The 13,904-nt window shown below is 32.5% G+C and overlaps 1 protein-coding gene across 1 annotated transcript; it reads left to right on the top strand.

The window, feature by feature from the left end:
* The first annotated feature begins 2,947 nt into the window (after positions 1–2,947).
* LOC132633434 (uncharacterized) lies at positions 2,948–9,626 on the top strand. Its single transcript, XM_060349850.1, has 10 exons — positions 2,948–3,361; positions 4,251–4,493; positions 5,498–5,659; positions 6,419–6,528; positions 6,945–7,053; positions 7,392–7,547; positions 7,673–7,788; positions 7,864–8,030; positions 9,003–9,133; positions 9,215–9,626. Exons 1-10 carry the CDS (start codon positions 3,008–3,010, stop codon positions 9,320–9,322), a joined length of 1,656 nt encoding a protein of 551 aa, XP_060205833.1. The 5' UTR covers positions 2,948–3,007; the 3' UTR covers positions 9,323–9,626.
* The last annotated feature ends 4,278 nt before the right edge of the window (positions 9,627–13,904 follow it).

Genomic DNA, 13,904 nt, shown 5'->3' with positions numbered 1-13,904 from the left:
ACTTTGAATTGGATTTGAAGTTTGAACTATAAAAGCTTAACTTCGTACCTGAACGGAGAGTAACAGGGCCCAACTTTTTACTCCAAGTTTGATTTTAGTAGTTCAAATTCCAGACTTGAGAACGGAATTCAAGCTCTACCGGTGATCAGAATTCAAATTTCATCCTTAGATCTAAGGACTTTAAGAATCTCCTTCTTCTCTTGCTCATCACTTTCTATTGTTTCATTTTTATCTTGTAAAATCCATTGAAGAAGAAGTTACAACAGCGGTATTAAGTTGTCCAAGATCGATTAATCATAAATAGTTTGGAAATTCTAGACATGTTTTAAATGCGGGAGCTAAAAGCTGCTACCAACACAAATTTTCAACACCGCCCGGCTTTACTAGAAAGTGGGCCTAAAAGTCAGTTGCAGAAAGTCCAATCCTTGACATAAGCCAATGCAAGAAGAAATTGCACGTTTTTGTCCTTCATTTTAGGGAAAACTAGGTATATATACATGTTAAGGAGAAATATTTACGAAATGTGATGATAGTTTTTCTTATTTATAAAACATAACAATATTTTACGAAACATGACGGATTTTCATATATTTTTCATTTTTTTATTTTATATTCAGAATATATATTTTTTTTTAAATAATTTTATTTTTTTTAAATATAATTTTATTTTCTAAAAAAAAAAATTAAAAATTTATTTTAAACTTTTTGAAAAACAATTTTATATTTTCTTAAAAATTTATTTTAAAAAAAAATTCCTCAAAGGCTTAAAAAATCACCTCAAATTTTTATGTATGAAATGTGTATGTGTAAGCAAAAATTTTAATATAGTTTTTCATACACAAAATGTGAATGAAATTCCAAGCCTTGAGCGAGATATATACATTCCATACCATTCTCATACATAAAATTTTGGGGTAATGTTTAAGCCTTGATCGAGATATACACATTTCAAACTTTTTCATACACAAAATTTGAGCGAAGTTTTTAAGCCTTGAGCAAGATATACACATTTCATACACAAAAATTTAAGCGATTATTTTAAGTCTTGAATGTTGTATCAAAGTTGTATACAATGTTGTTGCAGTTGTGCTAATTTTAAAGAAATCTAACATGAACTTTATACACGAAAATGTGAGTGAAATTCTAAGCCTTGAGCGAGATACAAATTTCATACCGTTTTCATACATACAATTTTGAGGTGATTTAGTAAGCCTTGAACGAGATATACACATTTCATACCGTTTTCATACACTAAATTCTGAGTGAACTTTTTAAGCCTTGAGCGAGATATACGCATTTCATACAACTTTCATACATAAATTTTTGAGCGAATTTAAAAAAAAATATATATATTTTTTAAATATGCTTGTTATAGGGTTTGTAATGTTATGGTTTGTAAATAAAAAACTATCGGCACGTTTCATAAATATTTTTCCTTAATACGTATATATATATATATATATAAGTGAGATATATCTTGTCGGATATATGATAACATCAATAACAATATACCCAGTGTAATTTCATAAGTGAGGTCTGAGGAGGACAGAGTGTACGCAAACCTTATTCTTACCTCATGGAGATAGAGAAACTGTTTCCAGAAGACTCTCGGCTCAAGTGCAGCAAGTCAAAGCAGTTATGAAAAAAGAAATAAGGTAGTGAAGAAATTATGACAACAAATAAGGAACGCAATACAAAGCATTCATAAAAAGGAGCAGTATTAACAACTACTCCCTCCGTCCCAATTTGTTTGAAGGTTGACTAGTTTGTGGAGTCAAACATCTTTTCCTTTGACTTAATTTTAAACATAGATTCTTCGAGTATTTTATAATAAAATTTACATATTTGAAAACTACATAAAAAGTGAGTTTGCATAACTAATAATTCAACACATACGAAAAGAGCTGGAGAAAATCGTAGTCAAAGAAATAGCTGTTTGACTCCTCAAACTGGTCAACCTTTAAAACAAATTGGGACTGAGAGAGTATATAACTGAAACACAATAAACTATACTCCCTCTATTTCAATTTATGTGAATCAATTTGACTGAGCACGACATTTAAGAAATAGCAAAGACTTTTGAAACTTGTGGTTCAAAATAAGTCTTCAATATTTGTGTGGTTGTAATTCATTTAATAAAGTGATTTTTTTTTTCAAATTAGGAAAGATGTCATTTATTTTGACACGGACTAAAAAGGAAATAGATTCACATAAATTGAAATAGAGGGAGTAGATGATAATTGTAATTAAAACACAAGAAACTGTAACGGACACAGTGCTCCAGAGACTGCCACCAAGCCCCTGCCGAAAAGCGATACCTCATGGGATATTATAATGTGAAAATAAAAACATATGTCCCATGAAAAAATTATTCGTCGAAAGACAGAAATTAAAGACCAGCACAAAATAGGGCCAAAAATGGAAAGGACCCTCGATGCAATTCTAAAACCCAACTGATAAATAAACCAAGCCCACTAGATTAGGCAGCCCCATTGTTAAAACAAAACTTTTGGGATTAGCCGTTCGAGAAAATGACAAAAATAGTCTTCCCAAATATCAACGGAGCAGTTTTACTTTTAATTCTTTTAAGTTTGATCTCCCCAAAATATTGACAAAAATCTAATTATTAAATTTAATCGGAATTGTGGAAATTTTTTTTTAACCAAAAAATGCATCTCAAAACATTGTAGATTGTACCAAACTTTTGAAATAATAATAAAAAAAATAAACTACAAAATATGTACTTCCAAATGTGATTCCCGATAAATAATTTTCTTTTTTCACAAACCGGATTAAATTTGACAACTAGAATTTGGTGAATAAGTGCTTACTTTTGGTAAACTTAAAGGACCAAAACTACTAAACTTAGAGTTGAGGAACTATTTTGAAGCCACCCTCAAACATAAGGGATCATTTTTGTCATTTTCTCCTAGCCGTCCTATCCTTAAAACCTCCAAATATAGCACGCATATTCGGAGTCGGAGTTGTTTCCGGGCACCTATTAAAAATGGCTACTTTAGGCCTTCGCTCAAATACATGGCTACACAAATTCCGTACTCAAACATCAATACGTTCACGTTCATTTACAACTCTCGCTTCACTTTCCCCAATTGAGGACACCGAAAACATTCAATTAAACGAAACAGTACCTAGTAGTACTAGCAACAACAATGACAAGTCCAATAAATCATTTTTTCCTAAACGAGGCCAAACTTTGGAGCTAGTATGTGAGTCACTTGCTTTTAAAGGAAAAGGTGTATGTAAAGTTGCTGATACTGGTTTTGTACTCATGTGTGATCGTGCACTTCCTGGAGAACGATTTATTGGCCGTGTTACGCGTAAAAAAGATAATTACGCTGAGGTATACAATGTTTAATACTCTTTCGTCGTGAATTAGTTTCCATGTTTCATTTAAAATGTATATCAAATTGATATGAGAAAAGTTGCAATTGGTAGTACTTTTTATATAGTAATTGAATATCAAAATTTTAATTGTGAAATATTGAGTTGATCTAAGCCAATTTAGCTTTGAAGAGTAGTCGAATTAGTTGTCATGTTTCACTTCTGAGAGGGTCAAATTAAATAAATAGTCTCCAGCGTTTTAAAATGTATATCAAATTGATATGAGAAGCATTGCAACTTGTAGTACTTTTTGTTTAGTTATTGAATATCGCAATTTTAATTGTAAAGTATTGAGTTGATCTAATCTAATTTAGCTTTGAAGATTAGTTGTCATGCTCCGCTTCTGGATAGTCAAAGTAGGTAAACATTAACCAGCAGTTTAAAATGTATTTTTTTCATCAAATTGATACGAGAAAAATCGCAATTTGTAGTACTTTTGTTTAGTTATTGAATAGCTAAATTTTAATTGTAAAGTATTGGGTTGATTTAATGTAATTGAGCTTCGAGGATTAGTCAAATTGACACACGAGAAGCGAAACATGTAAATTTTATTTGTAAAGTATTGGGTTGATCTAATCCAATTTAGCTTCTAAGATTAGTCGAATTGATTCTCGAGAAGCGAAACATGACAGCTAAATTGGGACGGAGGGAGTACTTATTTTATTTTTGTTTTGAGTGATTTAGCTTGTTCTTTCTCTTTTAATTGGTGAGGATATTATGGAGATGAGAATTGTTTTACAAAAAAAGTCCTTTTTCTCCTAAGAGTTGACAGCACGAAATTTATAGTGATCTTTTATTACTTGTGCCAATGTGTTGATTGATGTTATGCTGGTTGATAAGGAGGGCAGGTAAAGAAGTTGAAGACAATAACACCTCATTTTGACTACGTTGAAGCACCGTGTGAATATGCTTTGCACTGTGGAGGTTGCAAGACTCAGAATTTGTCGTATGAAGCCCAGCTCCAGGCCAAAGAGCAACAAGTCCATGACCTGGTTGTTCACGTGGGCAAGTTTTCTGATCACGAGCCAGAATTTGCGGGTGCCATGAAACCCATTGTTCCCTGTGATATTCAATTTCACTATAGGAACAAGGTCAGTAAAGGATTTACCCAAATTTTTAGTTCAGATCTTCCTTCTATTTTGACTGGAACTTCTGCTTACTGTTACTACAAATGCAATCTAAGACAGCATTATTAGGCCTTTCTTCCTTTTTGGTTACATACTTTTGCTTTATTTATATATTTCTTATTTTTGCTATTGAGACCGGGAGTCTGAAGAATTCCATATACTTTTGAGTGACAGTGATACATTCAACTTGGTAGTCAGCAATTGATAGTATGAACCTATATTTTTATTTATGTTATTAAGACATTTTAATAATCAGATAATCTGTTCAATAGACAGAGAGGTGCATGTTTTTTCCTCAGCAGGCATTAAATAATTTTACGTCTCTTGTATTCAAATTTAGATGGTCGGGTTTATACAACATATATACACACAAATAATCTCTCTCTCTCTCTCTCTCTCTCTCTCTCTCAATAGAAATCGTGGAACACCGATATGCGTTAGCATTTAAGAATTTTAAAAAATTCAAAGTGACTCATAACTCAAAATGCAATGAAGTAACAAGGGCCTTTTCAAGAAGAATAGACAAAAATAAAAGAGAAATGATAATGTGCTAAAAGTTAGATGCGGTGGAGACTAATTTCAGGAGATCTAGTTAGTTATTGATTTATGGTGACATTAAAAGGTGTAAGAAAATTATTTGATCGTAAGTAGTGGTATAATGTTGTTTTCTTTGAAGTCAATGATAAAGATTCTGGCAGTATATTTCCTTGACTTATAAAGAATGTTTTTGGTTTCTTTGAAGTCAACAATATATGTGAATGTGTATATAGCACCTTTTCTTTATTTTGTCCCCTTCTTATTTCACCTTCTGATTTTTCCTTCTTATTATTGTTCTATATGCAAGGAATAATAGTTCTGATACTTAGAAAGCTAAGGGAAAAAAGAAAGGAAAAAAAAGAAAATAAATTTTGAAGAGTGGAAAGCCAATATGTTTGCTTTGATTTCACTACTTGTGAATTGTGATGCAGATGGAATTCTCTTTTGGCCCAAAGGGCTGGGTACCTGCTGAACAGCTGCAAGAAAAATCTACTGAAGGATGTGTCTATGCTTTGGGTCTGCATGCCCCTGGTTTTTTTGATAAGGTTTTAAATGTGAACAAGTGCTTATTGCAAAGTGATCCAGCAAATGAGGTATGGTATGTGCCATTTGACTGTAGCTTAGATTGATTAGTTGCCAAATGTCTGCTTTTTTATTGTTACATGGTCTTTTGAGTTTTGATGCAGTTACCCTTTATGAGGTGTAGTACTTACCCTTTAGTAAACAATAGAATAGTGAAGAGAGGTGTGGTAAGTTCATGCACTTATTTAGTAAACAATAGAATAGTGAAGCTAATCTCTTGTGTTATGAATGTTGAACAGAAGTTAAGTAATGATCTTTCTTCAATCCATTTATCATTTTGTATCTTAATTTTCTGACCAATTGAGGAAAGAATTGTTGTTGGCAATACTGTCCTCTAGCTCTTACAGATGTTAGATCAGAGTCAATACGGGATACTTGTGGGATCTGTTTCTGCCTATATTTTACAGTTTCAACTGCACGAGCTTAGTGCTGGTTTATATATAAAATCCTTACCTTCTCAAAAAAGAATGTCCTCTAGCTCTTATTCATTGGTTTAACAGGATTCAGGACCTATCACTTATACCTGGCTCATTTTGACCTTTATGTGAAAATTTTCAGCTGCAGAGTCCTATTGATGCAATGAGACAGTGCTAAGAGCAGCTTGTTTCGCTCATCCTTACTGTTCATAGATTTGAAGTTGGAACAAATTTTCCCAACTGGTTTTTCAATTCTGCTTTTGATTCTTCTTGACTTGATAACAGTGATATTGAGCTTTATTTTATCTTTTTTGTATGTGTAGTTTCTTGTATAAAAATGATTTTGTGAATTAGGTTCTTGCAATTGTGCAAGAATGCTGGCGGGATCCAGAGTTGGGGCTTTCTCCGTGGAATGTGTACTCTCACACTGGCTTTCTGAAGCATTTAATGCTTAGAACAGGCAGGTATTTGGATCTTCTTCCAGGCCTTTGTGAATAAAGAATTGAAGTTTCTTATAAGTTGTTATGCTAAGTATAAGTTTTTATTTGTGTTTGGTGGGGGGTGTTTTGGGGGGGGGGGGGGGGAGGAGGTATGGCATTGGGGTGGCTGGTGGTTGAATCTTTGAGAAGCCAAGTAAAACTTTTAGTTGGTTACCTTATCAAAAAAACAAAGTTATACTTTTAAGTGGCTAGTTTCAGATTTCCAGATCATGTTTTAAATCTGAAATACTTGGGTTCTTGAGCAAGTCTCAAGTCTTTCATTCTCAGATTCTTCCCTTAATTAAGGATACTTTGGTCTCTGTCATTCTGCATACAGAGTTATTATCTTTTATATGCTATACCTTGGACCTAATAATTTGTCTTACTGTCTTTCCTTTCAGCAATGTTGAAACTGGTCTTCCTGAGCTTATGGTTAATTTTGTAACTTCTTCCGACAATCCTGAATACTTGAAGCCCCTTGTTGAGAAAATCACAACAATTCCCGAAGTGGTAGGTTAACATTATTGCAGATAATTTCATTCTTTTGTCTCTTAAAGGTAAAAAAATTCCTTTAATTACTTACTCTTTGAATCATATTAATTCCTTTAATTACTTACTCTGTGAATCATATTACCTAGACCCATAAGGTGCTTTCATCCTGGGCCAAGTTCTGGTCTCATGAGTCAATTTCTTAATCAACTCTTCTCTCCACCACGTTGCGTTCTTTTGAGATGCCACCTAACCTTCTATATTCCACAAAATAACTTTTTATTGGTCACTGTGTATCCGGTTTAGAAAAATTCTCTATAGTATAAACTTTACTAAGTTTTGTACTTGATATCAAACAGGTAAGCATTGTGAACAATGTGAACACATCTATCGGCAACACATCTGTTGGGGAGAAAGAATATACATTGTATGGAAAATCTACCATCACAGAGATTTTAAGAGGGCTTACTTTCCAGATTTCTGCGAACTCTTTCTTTCAGACAAACACACGGCAGGTATTTGGTAAAGAAATGGCTAGGAGGAGTACCTTGATCTCTTCCGGTTACACTTTAGGACCCTGTTCAATCATCCTTTTCTATTTTACAAATTTGGTGCTAAATGCAAACTCTTGAATTTGCAGGCTGAGATTCTCTATAGATTAATTGAGGATTGTGCCTTTCTTAAAGGAGACGGGTCTGAAATTGTACTTGATTTATTTTGTGGGACAGGAACCATTGGCCTTACACTGGCCAAAAGGTAAATAAATGTCTTTCCTGAGCTGCAAGTTCTTGATTTTGCTGATCTGACATTTGCTTCTATATCAATTTGCAGAGTGAAGCATGTTTATGGTTTTGAAGTGGTAGCTCAAGCTGTAGCAGATGCACGTCAAAATGCCACTCTAAATTGCATCAATAATGCAACCTTCATCGAAGGAGATTTGAATAAAATTGATTCAACCTTCGCCAGCAACTTGCCCAAGCCTGACATTGTTATCACAGGTTATTTCGTGTTTTTTCCCGATGGATGATATGTTCCATTTAAAGCTTTAACTTCCATTGCTTTAACAAAAACCTTGGTCCTATGACACTTAGGAATGTTTTAATGATAAAGCCTCCCGGAACTAAATGGTTCTTAAGTTCCCAATTTACTACCTGGCAGCAAGATTTTTGTTCTTTTGGAGTGTAGACAGCACTTATGATATCATATAAGATCAGTAGTCCTACTAGTATAAGAATATTCAGAATGCAATAAGTAACGTACTTGGAATTGTGAAAATTGTTTAGAAAGGAAACACCGTCTCTGCCATTTTGAAACAGGATGTTTGATTTGCTTTTCGGCCAAGTCTTTAGGTTAAATTTCTGTTCTTGTCCCCTTCAAAAAAAAAAAAAAAGATGGAACCAACATAACGATTAGATGGCAAAGGAGAAGAGACAGTTTGTGGTATGAGTCACAGTGAGAAGACTGTCTGAAGTAGTAGACCCTTGTACATATCTTTATAACTATAAAGGAAATTTCGAAGTTACATAGAATCTTCTAGACTCTTCTGCTTACAAGATGTTAAGGATTCTTAATATTGAATTATTCTTCCAAAAAAGCAAATTTCATAAAAAAAAAATTTAAAAAATTCATGTTTACGTGGAATGCTTATTCCAAAAGACAATGAAGAAGGAAGTTTTTTCCCTATAGTTAAACGTCTTAAAATAAAGCTGCCTCCCTGTGGTAGATAATGTTATGCAGGTCTCGAAATGAGATCTTCGATGGCATTCTCAAGTATGTTCTGTGAATGGCCTGTGAGACCATGATTTAGTACTTAGTCTACTTGATAGTGATCACTTGTTCTTGGCAACTCATTGCTGATGGTCTGAAAGATTACTTACAGATAAGAAATTGCAATGTTTCTCCTTTTTTCTGGTGCACCGTTGGAGTTTCATAAACTTGCTTACATTTATATTATGTTGATAAACCCGCAGATCCTAATCGCCCTGGCATGCACATCAAATTGATCAAATTTTTGCTAAAGTTGAAAGCATCACGCATCATTTATGTATCGTGTAATCCTGCCACCTGTGCTCGTGACCTTAATTATCTCTGCTATGGTGTGGTGAGTATTTGAGTTTTCATAATAGCCCCACAAACATTTATAATTCACTCCGCTAAAGTCCAGGACATTTTCCAAATGCAGTCGGAGCAGAATATAGAAGGACACTACAGACTGATTAGCTTACAACCAGTTGACATGTTTCCTCACACACCTCATATTGAATGCGTTTGCTTGCTTGAGCTTCGGTGATAAACCAGTTCTACATCTTAATCACAAACTGGTTTGAATTTCTTGTGTCTGCAATTGTTCTTGCTTCATCCTGGGACTGCTGGCCTAGATTCCTTTGGGATTTAGAAAGTGAAAAGAATACAGATGCAAGTTATGAAGCGGCAGTCATACGAAGTAGCAGGACTAGTGAAAAAAATGCTTTGTTCAATTGATGTGTACTATGAAATTTAGGATTAACAAAGATTCGTTAGCTAAACATTCTTGTAAAAGAACTTCTTTTACGTAGTCAAAGCATATTTAATAAAGTTGGTTTTTAACATTAAAACATTTACTAAGTGGGCTGAAATGGGCTAAAAAAGGGCAACAATTCAGTCCGCCTAATTTTCACTAAGCTTTAATTTCTTTATTTGTTCTTTTATAGTTCTTTACGTACCTAATAGAACTCTTTTTTTTGTTTTAATTACGGCTGTATATAACATATTAAATAACAAATATCTTTTTTTTTTTAAGATTTTGATAAGGGTTTTCATGGTCGACTTGACTACGCATCAACTCAATTTTTAGATGGGTTGAAAAGGGTTAGGCTATGGGCTAAGCTTGTTATTTAGATGGTCATTGACCCGCCTAAACTTGGGCGGATCATGTTTTCATGATTAATTTTGTCACTCCTGACTATTAGTATCCTCTCTAATTGAATTTTCATGTGATGGTACTTAATTTAATGAAATATTAAAATTTGAAACTCTAGTTGGATAATGTGAGTTTAAATTTATGTACTAAACTCGATGTAAAAATTATTACACAATTATTCTAAAATTAACTTATTGTAATAGAAATTATATTGTAAGAGTATATAAGTTATATTATTTTATTTATTATAATCATATTCTTAATGATAGTAAATTTTTCACACTTTTGGGCCTAATTAAAGACCAGCCCATTTGAAGGACGAAAATTAATGGTAAACTTGCGTAAATAACGACTTTATTGTCCCTTCTTACCATTCGTAGCTATCTTTTTGAAATTACCATACGTACCTACTTTTTGTGTATTCGCTGTATTTAACTGTAGTTGAGTGGTACATTTTCGCTGTATTTGATGTATTTGAGTGTACATGTTCAGTTGTATCTGATGTCACATGTATTTGAACTTTATTTGAATCTATCTCACATGTATTTGGCTCATAGGTTTTGTATCTCATATGTATTTGAGCTTCTTATCTTGTATCTGAATGCATTGGCTTCATATACATTCAGATACAAGACACTCACGCTAAATACATATCAAATACAATATGAGTCAAATACATATGACGAATTACATTCAGGCCAAATACATATTACGAAATACACTCAGATACACTCAAAATACAAGGAGAAGAAGCTAGAAAAAATATGTACGAAAAGTAATGTGGTTGGTTGGGTTCAAACTTGGGCGGGCAAGGACAAAACTACACCCAATAACCACTCCAGCCACAGAAGCTTGATGTATTTTGGTACATCTACGAATGATAATTTACAAAATCACTATAGCTATTAAATATAAATAAATTAAAAAGGTAGTTATTATCAATAATTACTTCTTAGAAGTAGCTATGCCAAGTAATTGACCAACCATTGGAAGGACAAATCGTGCAATTACTTCGGCAGGATATCTAATTTGGGCTTGACTTTATGTCTGGACTTAAGGTTTGGTATTTGTCCGCTCAACCGAAAATAATTACAATCTCTAGCTACAACATCTAGTAATTATAAATAAAATATGTATATCATACATTTTATAGATGGGTACACAGTGTAAAAGTTTCTTTATTATATGTGACGTTGGCTCACATTTGACTGGTCACAAAAAGTAAGTATTATTATCTATTATATACTGTGATCATAATTTACTGGTCTCAAGATCATTATCATTATCTACTGAGGAGGAGAGATGCCTGGCATCTCTATCACTAGATCACTGATTCAGATGTCAAACAATAAAGAAAATCAACTCCCAAATTGCATAAAGCAATATTGATATTTACAGGTCAACAACCTCTCTGTATTCGCAATTAGGACGTTTGAATTGGAGTTGTATACAATTGGAAAAAAAAATTAACTCCTCTTATGAGATTCGCTTCTCTGTGTGAGAATTTTGATAAAAACTACTCCCAGTAATACGTAAGGTTCCATCTTATAATTGCATGACAAGGACTAACGAGTGGTTTGGTCGGTGAACACTGAACTAATTAGTTATTGCGGAATTAATAATGATGAATCATAATAGTGGGACTAATGATGCTAAAAGTGTTTAGTCGATTTTATTGGCAGATGTTTAGTTTATTGGACTAAGAATGAGATATACAAGGTACAATATAAAATACGTACTTAGTTATATTTTTATTTTCAATTTTAATCTTGGGGTTTTAAAGGACTTTGACATGAGAGTTTTTGAGAAGAGCAAATGTATCATTTTCGTATTTAATCCTGAAATAGTTATCCCACATGTAGTGTGGGATAAAAATAATAACCCAATAGTGGTATAAACAATACCGAGATTGCTAATTCTTGATTATAGTCCCTATAATTTCTGGGAGTTCTCATCGTTCGATTTGAGTTGGTTTTTCTATATACAAAAAAAAAAAACAAGTTTAACCAATTAATTTGATTTTTAATCGGTTCAATTTTTGTCAGTTCGTCGATTATTTAGTTTTTCTTCAACATTTTTGTTTTATCTTTATCTCGAATTCATGAAAGTTCTAGTATAGGGTGCCTTATAAGTGTTTCACAGGATCAAAAAGCAAAAGCAAAAAGCATCACACATCATTTATGTGTCGTGTAATCCTACCACCTGTGCTCGTGACCTTAATGATCTCTGCTATTGTGTGGTGAGTATTTGAGTTTTCCTATTAGTCCCATTAACATTTATCATTCACTGTGCTAAAGTCCATGACATTTTTCAAATGTAGCCGGACTAGAATATAGAAGGACATTAAAGACTGATTAGCTTACAACCAGTTGACATGTTTCCTCACACACCTCATTGTTCAATTGATTTACTACTATAAAGTTTAGGATTAACAAAGATTTATTTTAGCTAAACATTCTTGTAAAAGAACTTCTCTGGTTAAGTTAGTCAAAACATATTTAATAAATTTGGTGTGTAACATTAAAATGATAACGCCGAACCTATTATCATGTTGAATATTAGTTATTTTCTCAACCCTTCACTCAATTCACTTAAATAAGTGTCATTATTATCTTAACCAATAGAGTGAGACACAAGGCCCCTTAATCATTTAGCTTTTAGACATTGGACGATTATGTAGGCATTAGTATTATTTTGCAAAAGCTTTTTCCCCGATATAATTGCATTGGCAAGCAAATGTCACAACTCACAAGGCATCTTACAGACTACAGAGAGAAGCTTAGTAGTACAATAATTATTCTCTCTAATTGAACTTGCATGTGATAGAAAGTTATTTAATGAACTAACCAAATTTGAAACTTTGGTTGACGTAAAAATTGTTTACACAATTTAACTTAGCTGTATAAGTGTAAATATAAATTATATTATAAGCGTATGTAACTTAAATTTATTCATTATTATCATTTTTTTTAGTGATAAAGAATTTTTTCGCACTTTTTGGGATTGATTTGTTATACTTCTAAGGGGTCGTTTTGTAACTAATATATGTAAATTAATTTCGGCATAAAAAATCTGATAACCCAAGCAACTTTTCTGTTTTGCAACATAAAACTCTATATATTAAAGTACTAATATAATCTTTTGCGTTAGATATTATATTTTATGAAAGATATAAATATTAAGAATAATTATAATTATAATTGTAATACTTGGAGAAAAATATCCACACACACAAATTTCTCTTATAGATGAAAAACTCCTTTTACGGCAATGTTGGGAAATTGGTGATAGCACTTAAAAATAGCTTTAATTTGGAGATAGAAAAATCCTTAATTGCAGTGATGTTAGCTCTTGCAGATAAAGCCCTTGTTACAGGGCATCCTAGAGGTTAGGAAAGAGTAGGTCATATTTACTGCACCTAGGTAATGCTTTTAATTTGGACTTAATTTATATTGTAAGGCATAATTAGAATAATATTTTAAAGCTTATCTTAAAGGAGACTATCAATTAATCTCCTTCATATTATTCGACCAATTGTAATTTTTTTAATTTCAATAGTTGAAATATTTAGCAAAGATTCAGAATGAGTAAGAACATAATATCCGATTTAAGTTTTATTGATTCCTTTCAGAAGAGGTAAAATTTAGTGAACCGAAAATAATTAATTAAGAATCCAAAATCCTTTTATGAAACTTATATAGGAATATAATGCATGCACTATTTTACCCACACTAGACACACACGTCACACAATACACATCCATAATACTAACTATAGAGTATGATATACATATTAACTAATTTTTCCCTTTAAAATCATTCAACTTGTGATTTTTTCTTCAAAAGTCACTAAATTACTTTTGTGATTAAAATTGCTAAATTCGTGATTGATTATTCAGAAAATAAATTCGGTTGAAGAATCGATTAGATTTGACTAGAAAACACATTTGCACTAACATTATACGATTACTAGG

Source organism: Lycium barbarum, chromosome 3, assembly GCF_019175385.1.
Source record: "Lycium barbarum isolate Lr01 chromosome 3, ASM1917538v2, whole genome shotgun sequence".
In the NCBI taxonomy this organism is placed as follows: domain Eukaryota; kingdom Viridiplantae; phylum Streptophyta; class Magnoliopsida; order Solanales; family Solanaceae; genus Lycium; species Lycium barbarum.
Note: the sequence above shows the minus strand (reverse complement) of the source record. Positions and strands in the feature narration are given on the sequence as shown.

Coding starts and splice junctions, on each gene's coding strand:
- LOC132633434 (XM_060349850.1), top strand. CDS start 3,008: ATGGCTACTTTAGGCCTTCGCTCAAATACATGGCTACACAAATTCCGT. Junction 4,494..5,497: donor AATTTCACTATAGGAACAAG/GTCAGTAAAGGA, acceptor ATTGTGATGCAG/ATGGAATTCTCTTTTGGCCC. Junction 5,660..6,418: donor AAAGTGATCCAGCAAATGAG/GTATGGTATGTG, acceptor TTTGTGAATTAG/GTTCTTGCAATTGTGCAAGA.